We start from the raw sequence: 19,476 nt of genomic DNA, 5'->3' as shown, positions 1-19,476 counted from the left end.
GGAAAAACAAAAGATGTTATTATTATTTTTTTTTTTTTGGTCATCAACTAAGTGTGACAGGCACACAATTGTGTGTTACATTTTCATAAAATGGGAACAAAAATCACAGTACTAGAAACTGTAAGGGGCTATTAAAGCTGCTTTCAAACTAAGCATGATATTTTAATACATAAACTAAAGACTAGACAATGGTAATAAAGTCATAGTTCTTAAAATCTACTTGTGGTGGGTTTCCTGAAGTTTACTGTATTATTTGAATCACAATGACCTTAAATTAATATGGATAATACAGAGAAGTAACTAATAGAAATCTGGTTATGAAAAGGTTGGGGGATGTACCAATTGAGATTTTTTTCTGAACATGAATAATGTTTAAGTATCACTTTTATGCTCAGGGGAAGAATGTCAAGTTCTCACTCTAAACCCTGTCACACTTTCACTTAAACCTTTCAAAAAGCAACCCTGTTGGTGAAGTAAACTGCTCATGAGTATTTGTCTGTTAAGTTGAAAAACCAAGAACTTTTCTCTTGGGCAATGTGAATTCTTTGCTCATCTTGTTTACGATGTATGCTTTCTTATCTTTATTTTTCTTATCTACTGACAAGAGAACATTGGAACTTAGTTTAGTTTAGTATCAACAGTAGAGATTCGTGTTTAAAACCTGAAGAATCCAACTTTAGAGTTTAGCCTCTAAATCATTGCAATTAGGAAATGGTTAAAGAAAAGTTTTATATGTGAAAAATAGTAGGGATCTTTGCTATCTAACCTGGATGGTGTAATTTCATAGCTTTTGAATCAAAAGTCATTGTAACTAAGTGGATAATCTTTAGAAGAATAGCTGAGAAAATATATTTACTTTGGCCAGTTTATTTAAATTGTAGACTTCATGTGTCAATCAATCAACAATTATTTATCTTACTGTGCTTTAAAACTGCCTTAGGCGTTGGAGACTGTAGAATTAGGAGTAATTATAGGCTTGACTCTCAAAAAATTTAACACATGAGGAGAAAGGAGGAAGCAGGGAGGAGTGAGGGAGGCTGGAGTCAAATATAGGACAATGGGCTTCTTAGTGACTATGCTCCCTGGTCTGCAAGATTTACTCTCTCAGGAGCAAGTAACCATTGGCTGCTTTCATTTGATATTCTTTTTACCCCAGCAACATGAATTGATATCCTTAGAACTCCTCAAGAACTATTTTTTGCTGGTTTTCTTCTCAGTGTGAGGACAGAATGTACAATTAAGAAAAGAAATACTTGAGCACGTAGGCTAATAATGTTTCACTGAAGCTAAGGATAGAATATCTGTAAAACGGAAATGTCAAAGGAAAAACCCAGTTTCCGACATAAGAGTATTAGCTTAGTGCTTTAAGATAAGGTTCCGACTTCTTATTTAACGCTTTGAGGGAGAAAATGTTTTCATCTTGTCTGAGGGGTTCTGTGTCATATTTTAATGGAAAAATAATTACATCCTGAAGTGCTTGCAAAGTAAGTACGGAGATTTCCGGCAATAGTGGCAAGATGTAAATGTCTTAAATCTCAGGGAATTTTCCTTTTTTTGGTCCCAAATAATTGCCTTCTCATGTAGACAGTATCATTGGAAACCACAGAATGGAGGTGCAGCTGTTGAAAGAGTGAGCACTCAACAGCCAACAATAAAAACTATCGATTCTTTATTACATTGAACTGTGTTTTGCCACCTTTTGTCTGACCATGGCCAGGAGAGGATACAAAACAGTTTGAACTGATAGCACCATCACTAATTGCTGTGCTAATTAATGGAGCTGTGCCAGAGAATTTAGAATACAGATGCCAGGCTGTTTCCTCAGGGAGCCTTCATAATTGATAGGGACTAGTTTTGGAATCAGATTTAGTGTCTTGCTTGTGTGTTGTTCCACTTGGCTGTGTCTAAATCAGTCCTCCGGACAAAAAGATGGTGCACCACTGAGTTAGCTGGAACACCCGCCTTTCCTGCCAGTCCCCTCGCTGCGTTCAAAGCAGTTGAAACCAGCTGCAAGCTGGTTGCCTAGGTTTGAATAAAAGAGGTTTCTCCCTGCAGCTGGTCCTATGGCATGTCGGAAGGGGAAGGTCCGTTTGTATCATGAACATAGATCTAATCAGCATTTTGTAAAGTCATTAAATTAATTGTGTTATTTAGAAAATTCCTTACCAATGATGAATTAGAAGCACTTTGATTTTTAAAAATGGAATAGAGTTGTTTCTATCTTTCCTCGTTCAAATAATAGTTGCTTAGAATATAGAGAGCCCTGTGGTGGTCTCAGAGAATGGGATTCCAACTTCAAAATAAGAAATGCAACTGAAAATAAACTCTCTCAGATAAGAGAACATCAAAGGAAGTTCAAGGCAGGGTGTTTTCCCAAGACACATAACTCATAAAGTAAAAGCCCAGAGAATGATAAGAATTCCTAGTTAGACATGGCCCAGTTTTTACCCTGCTTCAGATCTACCTGTTGGCAAATGACATAGAATGGTTTTGTTCTAGCTCACTCTAAGTGCACCTAATAGCATTACTTACTTAGTTGTTAGGTATAATTTTTCATTTTCAAATCACTTTCCCCACATTACCTAATTGCTATTATACAGGTGCATTTTGACACTTGTGAGGACAAGGATTGATGGTAGATTCCTTAATGTTTTCTAAAAAATAACTAAATGGCAGAGAGCAGAAAAGTTGAAAGTTAGCATCTTAATGGACAGATATTATCAAGTTGTCTTTTTCTCCCTCAAATATTATCTAACAGAAATTTATTTTTCATGCATTTCTTCTATAGTTTCCACATGCGTTTTTATCAGTAAGTGCTATATGGCATCATTTTGTGTGTTTTTAAGTCTTACATAAATGTATCATTCTGCTTGCATTTTCCTGCAATTTGTATTACTATATGTTGTGAGATAAATCTGTGTTGATTTAAATGGATTCCCCCCAGTATTTCTCAAGTTGTAGATTTTTCTATCCTTTATCTAGTCTCCTGTTGATGGACATGTAAGGAGCTTTCATTTTTTGCCACTACAAATCATGCTTCTAGAACATTCTTTACATATTTCCTCATGCACATATATGGAGTCATTTCAGCTCATATGCTTAGGAGTTGACTTGCTATGTTGTGGGTTTGAGTTCACCTACCTTTAACTGCCAGGGCTGCCACATACAGTTATGCACAACTTTGCCATCTGTTGCCAGATGGTTCTTCAAACTGGTTGTATCAGTTTACACTCTCAACAGTAGGCATGAGATTCTGGTTGTCCACATCCTCACCAACCTTGGATTTCTTAGATGTTTAAATTTTGCCTGTCTGATGAGTATGAAATATATTCATCAACTAGTTTTAATTTGCATTCTCCTGATTACTTGTGAGAATAAAACATCTGTCATAAGTTTATTGGCCATCTAGAATTTGTCTTCTGTGAATTACCTGGCATATTTTTCTATTGAATTGTTTTTCTTTTTCTTATTGATTTGTGCTTCTTTTTTTTCAGTTATCTGTGTTACAAATATTTTTTCTCAGTGTGAGGCATATTTTCCATTTTGTTTTATGGTGTGTGTTTTTTTAATGAAAGCAAGTTTTTAATTTTAGTGCCAAATTAATCAGTCTTTTATCATTTGTGCTTCTTTTGGTGTATTGTCTTTTTAAAAAATCAGTTTTCAATTTCTCAATTATAGTTGACATATAATATTATATTAGTTTCAGGTGCACACTCCAGTGATTAGACATTATATAACTTACTAAGTGATCATCCTGATAATTCTCATACCCATCTGATACCATCCATAGTTATTAGAATATTATTACCGTATTTTCCGGCGTATAAGACGACTGGGCGTATAAGAATGGAGTGTGGCTGTTTTTGAGCTCCCCCCACCTTATGCGGTGACCGCAGATTCTCCGGTCTGGCTCGGAAGTTTCAGGGCGGGTGCTGAAACTTCTGAGCCGGACTGGAGAATCTGCGGTCACCGCATACGGTGCGGGGAGCTCAAAAACGGCCACACTCCATTCTTATACGCCCAGTCGTCTTATACGCCGGAAAATACGGTAACTATACTAGTGACCCAGTGCATGGATTTGTGCACATGGAAAGGAAATTAATTAGAAGGTGGCCAGCAGGTGGGACTGGGTGAGACGAGCCGGACACACCTTGGAGCCAACCTCCTGTGGTCCCTCCCTGGTGTCTGCAGAGTGAGCGGGGGTCCCTCTGGCAGGTGGGGTCCCTCGGCCTGGCCATTGGGGATCAGGCTGAATGCAAATGCAAGTGTGCAGTAAACTAGATTCAGGGCCGACAGTGCCCCAGCAACAACATAACCCACGGCTGAAGGTGGAATTATGTGGCCTGTGAGGAATTGGGCTCCCTCCTATCTGGTTTTGGGGTGCATCACCCGAGAACCACCGTTGCCAAGTCACTGCAGCTCGGCAGCTCCTGCATTGAGCATCTGCCCTGGTGGTCAATGCATGTCATAGTGACTGGTCGGACGGTAGGACACTTAGCATATTAGCCTTTTATATATATACTAGAGGCCCGATGCACGAAATTCGTGCAAGGGGCTCGGCCCTCGCAGCCCTGGCTGCTGCCTTGGCCCTCGCGGCTCCGGCTGCTTCGTGGCCCCGTCCCCCATCCACTGGTCTTACTGGAAGGTCATTCTGGAAGGTTGTTCCACTATCCAGTCTAATTAGCACATTAGCTCTTTATTATATAGGATACACACACACACACACACACACACACACACTGAGTGGCCAGATTATTATGATCTCTGAACGCATAATAATCTGGCCACTCAGTGTATATCCTATATAATAAAAGGCTAATATGCAAATTGTCCCCTCGACAAGGAGTTTGACCAGCAGGCAGGCTGGCCAACTACCCATGTCCCCTCCCCCTGGCCAGGCTGGCCCAACCCCACCCATGCACAAATTCATGCACCGGGCCTCTAAAATATATATATATACACACACACACACACACACACACACACACACACACACACACATACACACACACACTGAGTGGCCAGATCATTATTATTATGCATTCAGAGATCATAATCTGGCCACTCAGTATATATATATATTCCTTATGCTGTACTTTATAACCCTATGACTATTCTATAACAACCAATTTGTACTTATTAATCCCTTCCCCTCACCCCCCCCCCTTCCATCTGGCAGCTATCAAAATGTTCTCTGTAGCTATGAGTCTGTGTTATGTTTTTTAACAGAAATTAATTTTTTTCCTCTACCAATCCCCAAACTCACCAGAATATTAAAAACAAATCATTTATTTTTAATCAGCTCATCCCATTCCCTAGTTTGGTATTTTAAAAACATCATAACCTATCATTTCCTTTTCTATCTTTAAGAAGGAGGAAAACATTTTTTTATCTATCAGATAATTTGATTTTAAGGAAATGGCTTTACTCTCACCTTTTACTCAGGCATTCTCAGGAGGTCTGGCATTCTACAATTTAATCAGAAACAAGTTCTCTCTTGCTTTAGAAATACAGTGTGAATTGTTGAGTCTCCAATATATAACACTACACACAGGCCCATAAATGTCACTTGGTTACCTGCAGATTCAAATCTTAAAGCTACACTTTGAATACCTGAGCAGAATGTACTTTTTTTTATATCCTCAAAACTGAAGATGATACTTGGATATAATGTGGGAACATGTGACAAAAGTAATTTTCTGGGTAGAAATAACTTACTTGGATTATACCGTAGTGACATTAGGGAAGTTCCATGAATTTGAAGACATACTTGCAGTGTTTGGTTTATACTTCAGATCTTATAATATTGCTTCACTGAGCCAAGTTACAATAACCCTAAGGATTTTCTCTAAACAAAGGGAATATTTTCAGTGAGGTTGCTTCCTAATGAGAACAATTGTCATCAGGTTTTATACTGTTGGTACTTCTAGTAAAATAGCAATAGTGGTGTTAGCAGGTGATCAGGGACCTCTATGCTCCTATAATTAATACTCCCCAGTGAGGCTCAAAGGACTCACCTTTATAGGAACTGATCACTTCTGCATACTTGTCTTCCTTCTTCCCTTCCTTCTTTGCTTCCTTCCTTCCTTCTTTGCTTCTTTTTTCTTTCTTTCTCCCTCTCTTCCTTCCCCTTCTTTTTCCTTTTTTTAGAAGGAAAGACAGTAGATGCAAGAAAAGGATAAAGAGAGAACAAAGAGGACATAAAAATACTGTTCCTAGGGGGTAAGTGACAAGATCAGGAAAGAGAAGACTCAAGATAAAGCGGGGACTTGGTCTGAGATTGAGAGTGTAGGGGACATAAATGTAGTTGGTAATGAAAACAACCTCAGATCTGCATGCATGTGGCAGTGTGGCTTCGTGGAAAAGAATGATGCAGTGATGCAAAACAGAGCCCACCACCAAACAGGAGTGGGTTCAATCTCATTTCTACTTCCAATTAGCTGCCTTCCCTTGGGTGAATTGGCTTTGGACTGTCCATTTCCTCATCAGCAATCTACCTGCTGAAGATGATCGCAGGATGAAAGCACCTGGCATGATGCCTAGTACAGGGGAGACATACAATAAACTGTCCTAATAATTATTACAAATAATTTATAGGCTGAGGGAGACTGCATAATGGGAGATGAGCAAGAAATAAACCATCCAGGCTCATTCCAGGCAGAGTAGAGAAGTAGACTATTTTAGTCATTAGTGGTGCTTCAGGCTTCATGACACACTTTTCGGTGAATTATTCTGTGTGCCTAGTGCTTAGGGAGGCAGCTCTGCTTTGGTTCCCCTTCTGAGAGTCTCAGTCCACCCCAGTCCTTCCCTTTTCTTAGGGATTGTGCCCAGGCATTGATTAGGAGAAACCAGCATCAAAGGCCAGTTAAACTCATTTAAGGAAGCAGAAGCTAAACACAGGAGCCCAACATTAGAATTGGTAAGCACAAGGCTGAACATCAGTAATTGAAGTTTTAAGAATCACTTGAGAAAGCCAGTGAAGTGTTTCAACAATCCACAATTACCTTGTAGCTGGAGGTTCATCACCTGAGTTCCTCAGATCTGCCGTGGCTGGGCTTTGTGAGCGAAGGTGGAGAGGTTCCTAAAATCCTGGTGTTTCATACGAAATGTTGTGTGCATATCCATCTTTCTGGTGGAGAGGGTATATAGCTTTCATCCGATTTCCAAAGGGACATTTGGCCTCCTAAATTTTAGGAGCTATGAAGTGATTCCCTGGAGTATAAAGTAATGGCAGTACTCTGTGGAATGTATTCTGCTGTTTGCTACTTAAAGTGTGGTGCTGAGCAAGCATCAGCAGTAACAACTGGGGGTTTGATAGAAATGCAGAATCTTAGGTTTACTGAATAACAATCTGCATTTTTACACCGATCTGATCCCCAGGTGACTCACTTTGAAATTTGAGAAGCTCTGTTCCAGTGGTAGGAGATCATGCCTGCATTCTGAATTTGTACTTTAACTTTGCCAAATGTTCTGTAACATTAAACTGTCCCAAAATCAGTTAGAATACTTGGGCTCCAGTGCAGAGTCTGACAACTATCAGTTGCTGACTGGCCAAATCATTGAACGTGCCTGGGTCTCTATTGCTTCATCTGTAAAATAAAGTAGATTAGTCCTCTTTCAGCTCTAAATTCTGGAGTTTACCTTGCTCCCCATACATGTGCTTTATCACCACTTCTCATCGATTGAAATGACATCTTTCTGTCAACACTCACCAAATGTCTTCTAAACCCCAAAGCCCACACTGTTTTATTCTTTTTGAATTTGTATTATACTTTCTGTACCACTCAATTGGTCACTTTATTAGTTTTTTTCTAGTTTTTGATTTACATCTTTTATCCCAAGCTTGGGGGCATCCAGACTGGGTACTTCTTCTTTTATTAATTTTGTCATAACAAAGAACACATAGTGGATGCTAATAAATCTTTGAAGATTGGATGCCATATTTTGAGACACATTGAATACTCTCAATCTCATTAATTTATTTTTAAATTGGTCATGTTAAGCTATATATTTTATAGTGAGATAAATATGAAGTATGTTAAATTAAGCTATTCACATAATGTAATATAGGCTCTTAAATGAATAAATTCTAGTTGATATTAACTCAGTAGAAGGATAGAGGAAAAGAAATGTATTGAGTTATCCTGTCTCTCAAAATTTTCTTGCCTTTAGTAATAAATAAATATATATATATATATATATCCAATACTGTGGTGCTCACTTGGAGAAATAAAAATTTTTAAAAAATCTTAAAATGATAGTGTATATAAGACTCCTATGTTAAAGACAAAAGGATATTATTACTCACAGCATAGCAAGCAACATTGGTTTCAGCATATTCATGTCCGTTCCCCTTGCTAGTAAGTCCCACAGCAGCAAAGTATGGTCCCAGGTGAATACTTGCACATGCAGTGGGCTATGTTACAGGAAAGACACCCCAAGTTTAGAGAAGCTGAATCTTTTTTACTGAACTCAATGTATGTCTGCCTTTCATTCCAGAGAAACACATTATTTTTCTTATTCTGAGTAGTAAGTTTGTGTACATTTTGCTACAAAAAGAGACACCAAATCTACATTTCAAGGTTTATTTTCTAAGCAAATGTCTTTGAAAAGATAGTCTGGAACAAAGGGAGTCAGTGATTAGTTTCAAAAGAAGTGCAGGAATTCTAGCAATCTATTGAGAATTGTTTTCCAGCAGTCTCATTCTTGATTCTATATAATACTAGAGGCCTGGTGCATGAAAATTCATGCACTGGAAGGAAGGTCCCTCAGCCCAGCCTGCTGCCTCTCACAGTCCGGGAGCCCTCAGGGGCGGGAGGTGACCTGGTGATCAGGGGAAGGCGACACCCCCATAATACCTCTGCTGCTGCCACTGCTGGCAGTGCAAGCCTCAGCTGGCCCTGGTTACCTGAGCCTCGGGTGGCCCTAGGCAGCTGGGGGCTGAGGGGACTGGGGGACTCTGGAGGCAGGCGTGCAGAGCGGCTGCACCTGCCTGGGGGCAGGCCCGGTTGTGCTGCATGCCTGCTGCTCCAGCAGGGCTGAGGGGACTGGGCGCTGCCATCCTGTGGCTGTGGGTGCTGCCATCTTTGAGGGTGTGACAGTCAATTAGCATATTCCCTCCTTACTGGCTGTGGGCACTGCCATCTTTGTGAGGGTGTGATGGTCAATTAGCATATTCCCCCTTTATTAGATAGGATAAAGATCAGGAATATTTCTAAGGGCCATTCTATTAAAACAACATTCCTCAAGCTGTGCAAAGTTACAACTTCTTTGTCATAAGGCAGGAATTTGATTTTGAGGTCAAATTAGAAATCCTTCAACTCTGGGCACAAATCATTGAGCAAAATGTATAAGCGAATGTCATGAGGGCAGCCATGGTTGGAAATTGGGAAAAGATCTTTGCTTTTGGAGCCTGAGTCTGAAAGAATGGAAAGGTTCTCCTGACCAAAGAGTCCTCACTTTCCTTGCTTGGGAAATAGGATTTTGCTCCACATTTTCTGGCACTGGGTCATGAGTAAGGCTGGAATAGCCATTTTACCCAAGTCTCTAGCTGTGTTTATGAGTATTCGTAGGGAATTGAGTCCTAGCCATCTCACTCTCAAACATTCTAGACCAGGCACAACTTAAATAAACCATGGTTTGGGCATGAGTTGGAACTCTGAGAGAAGCAGATGGCTGTTAAGTTCCTGTTTGCCTGCCTCAGACCCAGGAGGAAGAACCCAGGGATTTGAGTATTCCAATTAAAACATTCAAGGTAGCCTTATGTTGGGTAAAAAGTTTAAATGCAGACTTCGTTGTAACTTTCCATTGTAAGTTCTTTAATGGGAGGTCAGTGGAGGGGTAATCTGAGTTTAATTTTTAACTTTACATATTAAAATGGTTCTATTTTGCTCATGTCTTGTGAGAAATCAATTAAATATTATTTTCCTTTTTTTTTTTATCAGTTACTTACAATGCCTCTTTAGATGCTATCATTTCCAGCACAACCAACAATACAAACACTGTGGTACTGGCTTGGAGAGAAAAATCAAAAAAGCATCTTCAAATGACATCTTTCAACATTGCCCAGGGCATTCATGCTTTTGATTACCACTCTCGGCTCAATTTAATTGGTACGTAAAATAAATTATGGTAACTAGGAGGGCCTCATAGATAGTCTGGATGCCTATTTGTATGCATGAAGCCTCTTCACCTAGTTGTTTTATTGCCAGGGGGACCAACTTGAGAAGCTTACATTTTATTGCCTGAGAATGTCTGATAATGATGCATTATGATGCGCAGTGTATATGAGCTATACTGGGGTGAAAATCTGAGAAAGTGCCCCAATGCTTTAATTAGTGTTTTTATTAGCACTGGTAGGGTAGTAAAGTGATATACAGAAGACAGTCTGTGCAGTGTCTGCTATTCTACCATCATTCTAACGCCTCCAAAAGCTTAACCCCCCAAATACATCATTTTCCTTGCTACCCATTCCCCCACCCACATGCACACATGAACTTCAACATGTAGAACATTTCCACCTTTCAGAATACAACCTCTAATGGTTTTTGAAAAATTTCAGGTTAGCCTCGCTGTAGTTTATTAAAGGCGAGTTTTTCTTTTGATACACAAGAACATATTTTAGCTGTGGAAATAAGCTATAGAGGTTTTCAGGCATTAACTGTTTAAACATATAGACATTTGAAAGCTGATAATTTGGTATGTATATTAGATCACACATTATAAAAAAAGTGAGGCACTGTTGAAAAATTAATAGGGTAGTTCTAGAGAATGACCATGTATGATCTACAGAAGGAATCCTTTTAACCCTCATTCAATAACTATCACTCATATGAAGAGTTCTGATAGACTTTTGGCTCTATCAATAGGTACTGAGTATCAATTTGGGTACCGAGTCCCTACAGTTCCAACAATAATAGCTGACAACTATAGTAGAAGATACTCAGAATATGAATTCAGGAATCTGCCAACATTAAACTTTCAAGGAGTATTGCTGATTTATTAGAGAATGCTGGAGGGGTTGGTGAATTGACTTTGGAAGGACTCAAATATCAGCCATTTCATTGATTGATTGATTGCTTAGGTCAATCATTTTCCACTGACCACTATTTTGTACCTGGCACAGTGCTGACAAAATGAGGGCGAATAAGCTCAGCTCCAGTTGGCCCTATCTGAGGGCACAACCAAGAATGCTCTTCTGGTTTCTCCATGGACCCAAAGAAGCCCTGTGGTCCCTGCTCTTGACATGCTCCCTGAGTACAGCAAATTTATGCTAAAAAAAAACCACCTTATTCTCTCAATTAAACAAGTAAAAAAGCTATCTGTGCTTCTTGTTTGCTTGTAAATAATCATTTACATGGCATTGAAAATGATTTGTTTCTTTATAGTTTTTTAATTCATTTTGAAACTTGGAATATTGCTTAGTTCTTTCTTTCTCCTGGGATAACTAATATGACTATGTTCCTAAGCTGTGTTGGCTGGAAGGTGGAAATAGAAGGACTAGAAAGCAGGATTTTGTCCCCAACAGTTTGGGCCACTGGCTGCTTCCTAAATGGAACTGTGTTGGCCTTTCACCTCATGAGCACCCCTTCCCCCTGCTCCCTTGGTTTCAGCTATTTGTATGATAGAGCTCCTGCCCCATGAGCTCGGGCCATTGGGCAATGACAAGATTTTCCATCGTTTTGAGACAGGCACTCGTCTACAGATATAAGACACATTCATTTAAAAAGAAAAGATGTGGGCTATTCATGTTATTAAAAACATTTTTTTTCCTTTCTGATTCTGATTAGCAACTGCTGGCATTAACAATAAAGTTTGCCTTTGGAACCCCTATGTGGTCTCTAAGCCAGTTGGTGTTCTTTGGGGTCACTCAGCCAGTGTAATAGCTGTCCAATTCTTTGCTGCAAGAAAACAACTTTTCAGCTTCTCCAAAGATAAAGTAAGTAACATTGTGCATTTATGTAATTCTGCTTCCCCACTTCTACCCAAATCTATTGTTGATCCTCAATTACTCTGAGAGATGGTTTAGATTTTAAAATATACTGGTTAACTTCTATGTCTTTGAAAATTTATATTTGCAAAATATACTGATATTTATGTAACAATAGTCCCAGGTTGTGGGGCAAAGTATTTCATAAAATTTTTTTAAAAATCATATACTCATGAATTTAATTCATATTATTGAGCTCTTAATAGATCATATCTTGAGAGTTTCAAGAGTTCTCACTAATTCAATGGAAGAAAAACAGAAATGGGGATGAGGAAATGTTACTTTGGTGAGACACAGCCAATAAGCTGTTTGTTGCTTCAATATTGAAGACTTAATAAGTAAGAAATTAAAGTTAATATGAAGAATGTCAAATACATTAAGAATATTTCAATTAAGCATATCAGTTTATTTCTATTTGATATTGATGGGATATTTTAAATATGATGGAAAAAACATGGCAATGGAACCAGATAGTCCCTGTTGAATTCTGACCACATTATTTACTACTTATCTCCCCTCAGGAAAACTACCGTACTTAATCTCTAAGAATCCATCATATGTTCCTCTGTAAAATTTCCATTTTACATGATGCATGACTTCTAGATCTAGTTAACATGTGATAGATTTCAAGACACCTGGTTGTGAAGAGAAGGGTGAGCAATAGGCTTTGGGGGACAGCTTCTGAGACTCTTCCAGTGAATCTAACCTTTTGTGTTATTCTAAAGTGTTATGTGAAAACCAGAAATTCATCTTCAACTCCTAACCTCACCACACCCGTAAGTCCTGCCAAATGAGCATATTTTACTGTGTACCTACCACATAAATCCTCTCCCTTTCCTTTAAGCTTCGCCAATCAACTGCTAATTCCTGCCACCGTTCAAATTCCAAATCTCATATTCCTTTGCTCTAAATACTACAAAGCTTTACTAACACATCTCTTCACTTTAAGACAGGTCTGACTTCAGTCTCCACTCCATTAAGAAACTTTCTTCAACCCTCATCTTTTCCTTTGGTCTAACCATCAATTCTAAAATTCTTGCTCTTTTATATAAAGCCCTGCCCCCCCCCCCCGCCGCCCCCCCAATCTACTTTACTTCCTGCTTTCTTCTTCCATTCATTTAATGCTCCAGCCATATCAACCTCCTGGCTGCTTTCACACTGCGGTCTCATGGCTGTGCAGCATGTTCTTCCTTCTGCCTTCAGTCCCCTCTCGTCTATGACCAATTGGCAAATTCCTAGTTGTCCTGGAAGTTTCAGACTTTTTGGAGTCCTTCACGCACACCTAGGTGTTTCCCTACACCTGTGTGTCCCTCGTTAGGGTCTGTGTCATGTTGAACTGAAATAGTTATTTGCTTCCTTAAGCAGTGTCAGGATCTTTTCCCCTTGTATTCTATCACAGTGCTTGGTCCCTTGTAGTGTTTGTGCCATGATCAGTTGTTGACAGCTTGAAGGGAAGACACATTATGTGAATCGGAAGGACCACCGAAACTCAGAGTGAAACCTTGTTTTGATGTCTTACTCAGATTTAGTTGTTTTATTTTTTTGAGATCGTTTAGCACTTTGTTCTAACTTTCATTATTGAATTTAAGACAACCTGTTTTGTATACTGAAGGTTGTATATGTACATATGTATATGTACAATCTTTGCCTCTAGAAAAGATTACTTGTGGAGGTAATTTTTGTGTTACCCAGGACCTTGCACACATTAGTACATATTAAACACATGTTAAATACATAATATATAAAATAGTGTAATTGTCAACTAACTGATAGAATTTGTGAAGTTAGGGGCTAAGTCTTCTTTTGGACTGTGCCATGCATATGGGAAGTCCTCAATAATTCTTGAGGAAATAATAAATTTAGTTATTAGTTAAATTAAAAATATCTGTCAAACATAAATATAAATTAAACACCAGATATTTTATCATTACAAACCATTCTCTGAAAGATTTGATAACTTTAAACGCAAGTGAAAAAAATGTCCTTAGAGTCAGAATTGGTTGTATACAGCTATTATCAATGTTAAGCCTACCTGGCCTCTTCCAAAGCACTTTTATCATTCTATTTTTGCTTGGACTTCTAAAAGCATTACATTATAATTAAGCTTGTCATGCTGTCTTTCACATTAGTCTGAATCCATTTCCCTTTGATAGATGCATCATAATCACAGTCTTTATGTCTTCACAACAAACAACAGGGCTTTCTGCTCTCAGGGTAAGCCTCTGCTTTATTACCACAACATTATTTTGGGTATTTTATAGACTGGGGATAAATTAGGGAACAGGGAAAATGAAAGGAAACATCCTTTTTTTAAAAGAGCCTTTGAGTGAACCATGTTTTGGTCAATGAATTACTAAATTAGAGGATTTTCAGAGCAAAGTAATGTAGATCTAAATAATTTCCTCCAAAAATGATCTGAGACCAGTTCTCTTTTGGAAGACTGCTCTATTGCCACTTTCCAGTGCCAAATAAGCAATAAGTTTATTCCTGTAGAACTTGGGAGCATTCTAAATAATTGCCGAAGTGCATTTTGTTTTGAATTCCCTCATAAAATGGCAGTCATGGAGCGCAAGGCCCTGCTGGAAGCCAGCAACTTGGTCATTTGATGGAGGAAGCACCATGGGGAGTGAGAGGATTTTCAGCCCAGGGGTTGATATTCCAACCAGTGGACCTGATTAGGCTTTTCTATTGTTCTTAACCCTTTTCTCCTGGGTTACTAATCCTTACCTACCAGAAGCAGATCATGCTGTAACTTAATCCTTTGTTTGAGGTTCTGATTTTGCCCAGGGCCTGATTTCTGTATTGTAGTCCTAAGGTTGGGAAGGAAAATACAGTTAGACTTTTGTGTTGGTGCTTCCATCTTACCTGTTTGTCTTCCTTTGCCTTCTGTATCACAACCTCCCCACCCCCATCCTCAACTTCCCTCTATTTACCCAGGAATAATCATTTTCTTTTTCTTTTTAAAGAAATATATTTTATTGATTTTTTACAGAGAGGAAGGGAGAGGGATAGAGAGTTAGAAACATCGATAAGAGAGAAACATCGATCAGCTGCCTCCTGCACACTCCCTACTGGGTATGTGCCCCCAACCAAGGTACATGCCCTTAACTGGAATCGAACCTGGGACCCTTGAGTCTGCAGGCCGACGCTCTATCCACTGAGTTAAACTGGTTAGGGCAAGGAATAATCATTTCCATCTTGTCTTAATTATGTAAGTACATGAATGAATGCCCTCCCATAAAAATTACATACGAAGAACCATGAACCAAAAAAGAGAATATTCTTCCTGCTAACTTCCCTTTCAAACTAATTCCTCTCTCCCTAAATAGCTATTAACAGTCGATGGGTATATTCTCATATTGTTTTATTATTACTTAATATGTTGTATTATTGTATATGATACATTTATTATGTATTTTATATATATCATTCTAATACAAAGTATTTTTTTAATTAGTTTTCTGGTAAATAGTATCACAGGAATCATATTTTTCTGCAACTTGCTTTTCTCTAATTAATCTCTCCTAGAGATCTTACCATGTGAGTATACATAGATCTGAATTTTTGCCTGCTACATAGTAATTTATAGCATGGATGGTCATAACTTAATTGTTTAATCAACTATGTATAAAAAAGACATTGTTTCTATTTTTTACCTTTATAAACCAACTATCATACCCACCATTAATACCTCATAAGTAAATTTCTTTGTGATAAGTTTCTAGAAGTGATGCTACTGGGTCAACAGAAATGCACTTCTTAAAGAATTTTTATAAATATTGGTGATTTCAACTAAAGAAATATTGCACTAATTGGAATACTCATTAGAGGTGTATAAAGATCCCAGTTTCTCTAAGCTCTTATACCATTAATTTGTTCCTCTTTTTGTGAATCTGATGATAAAACATTAGGGTAAATTTTTTTTCCAAATATTTATTCGCCATTTACATTTCTTGTTTTTTTGTGTGTGCATTATCTGATCATGTCCTTTATCTTATTAGCTAGACTTTGTCTTTTTCTCACTGATTTATTGTCTGAAAAATATTTTGATTATTATTTATTTATAAGATACAAATATGTCTTTCAAGCTTATATCCTTTACCCTTGTTTATATATTTTTCTCATTAAAAATTTTTTAATTTTTATAAAATTGAGTCTAAGGAATGCTTTTCTTTATGGATAGGGATTGTGTATCTAGCTTAGGAATGCCTTCCACACCTATACTTATAAAAAAATCCCTGTTTTATTTTCTACTAATACTTTTTATGTTGTAGAATTTTTTTTTTGCATTTAACTTTGTTGTTTATTTTTGTATAAAGTTCTTATTTTCTACAAATGGATATCTAAGATTATTTTTTAAATAATTTCTCTTCCATTGGTTTGGAATGCTATTATTTTCATCATTTGAAGTATTGTATATGCATGAATTTGTTTCTAGATGTTTTATTTGTTCCATCAGTTTACATCTTTTCCTACACTAACTTACCACTGTTTAACTAGCATAGCTTTACTGTACATTTTGATACTGGGTAGGGCAACTCCTACTTTTTGTGTTTTTCTTTTTTCAATTTTAAATATTGTCTGGCATTTTATTCTTCAAAATAAATTTTAGGATCAATATTTATGTTCCATAAAAACCATATTAGTATTTGAATTGGAATTTCATTGAATTTGATATTTTGACACCTTTAAAATATTGAGAAAGCACATCCTGTATTTACCCACTTATTCATTCTTTTAGCTGTTTTTCAGAAAAAAAATTATGCACAAATTTGTTTCCTTTTCTTTGTTTAGGTTTTCCCTCCATATTTTAGAAAACACCCTTATCATATATATATACTTAACTTTAAAAGGGGTGTTTCTAATGGGGGTGTGCCCACTTTCATTATAACCCATACACTGAGTTTTTAATTTTTATCATAGTTTTTTTTTTTATATATATATAATTTTAAACCTGCTTGGTAATTTTAAGTAGTCTTTCATTGTTCATTTTTGAAATTTTGACTTTTTGCTCTTTAATTTCATATTATTATTTTACATTCTTATCTGATAATTTCAATGTCTAGAGTCCTTGGTGATTCAAAGCTAAAAATTGCTATTCTGGTGATTCTCCTTCAGGGTGACTTCTTATCTATATATATAAAAACCTAAGCAACTGTTACGACCAAACAACTGGAACAACTGGTCAACCAGTCATTATGACGCGCACTGACCACTAGGGGGCAGATGCTCAATGCAGGAGCTGCCCACTGATGGTCAGTGCACTCCCACAGCCAACCTCCCATTGTCCCTCCCCCTGTCCAGCAGGCCTTGTCCAGCAGGCACCAGTTGGCAGGCCCCGGCCGGCAGCTGGCAGGCCTTGATTGGGACTGAGCGAGACGGCCCAATAGGCCCTGATCACCAGCCAGGCCTAGGGACCCCACCCATGCACGATTTTCGTGCACTGGGCCTCTAGTCTTTTATATTTGGTTATCTTTTGTAAAAAAATATATATGTTTTTATTGATTTTTAGAGAGAGGAAAGAGATAGGGATAGAGAGATAGAAACATTGAAGAGAGAGAAACATCATCAATTGGCTGCCTCCTGCACACTCCCTACTGGGGATCAAGCCTGCAAAGTGGCCATGTGCCCTGACCAGGAATCGAACTGGTGATCTTCTGGTTCATGGGTCGATGCTCAACCACTGAGCAACACTGGTGGGGCTGCTTATCTTTTATTGTGACTTTGTTTTTTGCTGTTGCTAAACTATTGGGCATCCCGAGGAACTAAATGGAAGATGCTTTGCTCCAGAGGAGACTTATATTGTTTTTGATAGTGCAAATGAGGAAAACTCTGTCCTGAGGCTACTGCATTCTCCTCTTCCAGCATCCAGTTTAATTGAACAGTCTCTTGCCTCAGTGCCCCACCTTGCTGCTGGTCCAAGGCTTAGGCTCCTGGTTGTAGTCTCTGCCTTTATGCCTACGGTTCACTGTCTCCATCTTGAGTTTGTTTCTTTTCGTCTCTTTCTTCTTTTAGAACAGTGGAGCTTGTCCCCACTCCCTGAAGGCCCAGCAAGGCAGCAGTTATGTTTTATTCAGAGTTGTGTTTCTTTGAAGCAGGAAAGCCCCCTACAGAAACCTACTCTGCAGTCATACTTGAACCAGAGTTCCTTTGTTCTACCTGTTTTTTATTTATTTCCTTCAAAGATGTGGTTAGTATAAATTTTAAGTAGCTTAAAAGAGAAACTTCAAGTGTTAAAATTTACTTTGTAAACTAAAAGAGGAACTGTGATCTTTGAAAAGCAAAGTTAGGAATCTTTTTAAAGACAAGCAAAAATTTTGTGTCCCCCCCCCCCACCCCCCAGTATTGTGTGAGTAATGAGAATAGAAAAATCAATTTCATTGAAAACTGAAAATTCCCCCAATGAACTTTTATTCTAAAAAAGGAAAGCAGCTAAAATGAAATGTTGACATTAGTCAGATGTATTGCCAAATGTGAACTGGGAAATCAATGCGATTTCTGCAGAACAATTCATAGTGTTAGAAAACATTTTGGGTTTTTCAATGTCAATGTCAGAATCGACAAACAGACACATCATAAAAATCTGAGTCCTACAGCTGTATGTCTTCTCTCATTTTTGTTAAAAAGAATGAACAAAAAAAGAGAGAAGAATAATGGTTATGGTAACAATTTAAAAAGAATAACACAAGAGAAGATTTTAATTTGTGATTAATATTTTGTTTGACTTCAGTATTGGAAAAATAGTGAAAATATTTTTAAAGGAAGATTTGTTATTTGACTTTAAGATAAAAATGTTGGTTGAGGCATCTTGCCAGCGTATATCATGTCAAAAAAAATTGCCTTTAACTAGTTACTTATTATGCTTTTGTGGATTATCCAAAGGCTCAAATTCTAAATAAACGGACTTGCTAATACATAAAGGTGTATTCAGGAAAACCAATGCTCTTACTTCCTGTTATCCCATTATCTGCAAGTAGGCTATCCATTTTTGTGGATTACCCCTGGAAACCTGAGCTGCTGCACTGTTGTCCTCAAAATCCCCTAGTGATATATACTCTCTCTCTCCTTTTTATTGTCATTTTATACCATTTCCTGCAGAATGGCAGGAGTTAGTAGTAAATATTTGATGACTCCATAGAGTCATCTGAGTCTGTCTTCTACTTTCCCCTCACTCTTATATTATTACTAGAGGCCGGGTGCATTAAATCTGTGCACTGAGGGGAGCTGTTCCTCAGCCCGGCCTGTTCCCTCTCGCAGTCCGGGGCCCCTCGCTCCTTACCGCCCACCTGCTGGCTGCTCCTTACCACTCGGCTCGCTGCTCCTTAAAGCTGCTGTGGAGGTGGGAGAGGCTCCTGCTGCTGTGCTCACCAGCAGTGGGCCTGGCTTCTGACTGAGCGGCACTCCCCCTGTGGGAGCACACCAACCACCAGGGGGCAGCTCCTGCGTTGAGCATCTGCCTCTGGCGGTCAGTGCGCATCATAGCGACC

The 19,476-nt window shown here is 38.3% G+C and overlaps 1 protein-coding gene across 1 annotated transcript in view; it reads left to right on the top strand.

Annotated features, from left to right (window-relative positions):
- The window catches only part of WDR49 (WD repeat domain 49), a gene marked incomplete at both ends in the record, with an annotated part of 136,072 nt that overhangs the window by 28,897 nt on the left and 87,699 nt on the right, over nt 1–19,476 (top strand). Inside the window, 2 exons of the mRNA XM_079767267.1 lie at nt 9,945–10,112; nt 11,790–11,938. Of these exons, the coding sequence (XP_079623393.1) occupies nt 9,945–10,112; nt 11,790–11,938 (317 nt within the window). The remainder of the gene's footprint in view (nt 1–9,944; nt 10,113–11,789; nt 11,939–19,476) is intronic.

This window comes from Cnephaeus nilssonii (assembly GCF_951640355.1).
Source record: "Cnephaeus nilssonii genome assembly, chromosome: 3".
Taxonomy (NCBI): domain Eukaryota; kingdom Metazoa; phylum Chordata; class Mammalia; order Chiroptera; family Vespertilionidae; genus Cnephaeus; species Cnephaeus nilssonii.
This window is presented reverse-complemented; position numbering and strand designations above follow the sequence as displayed.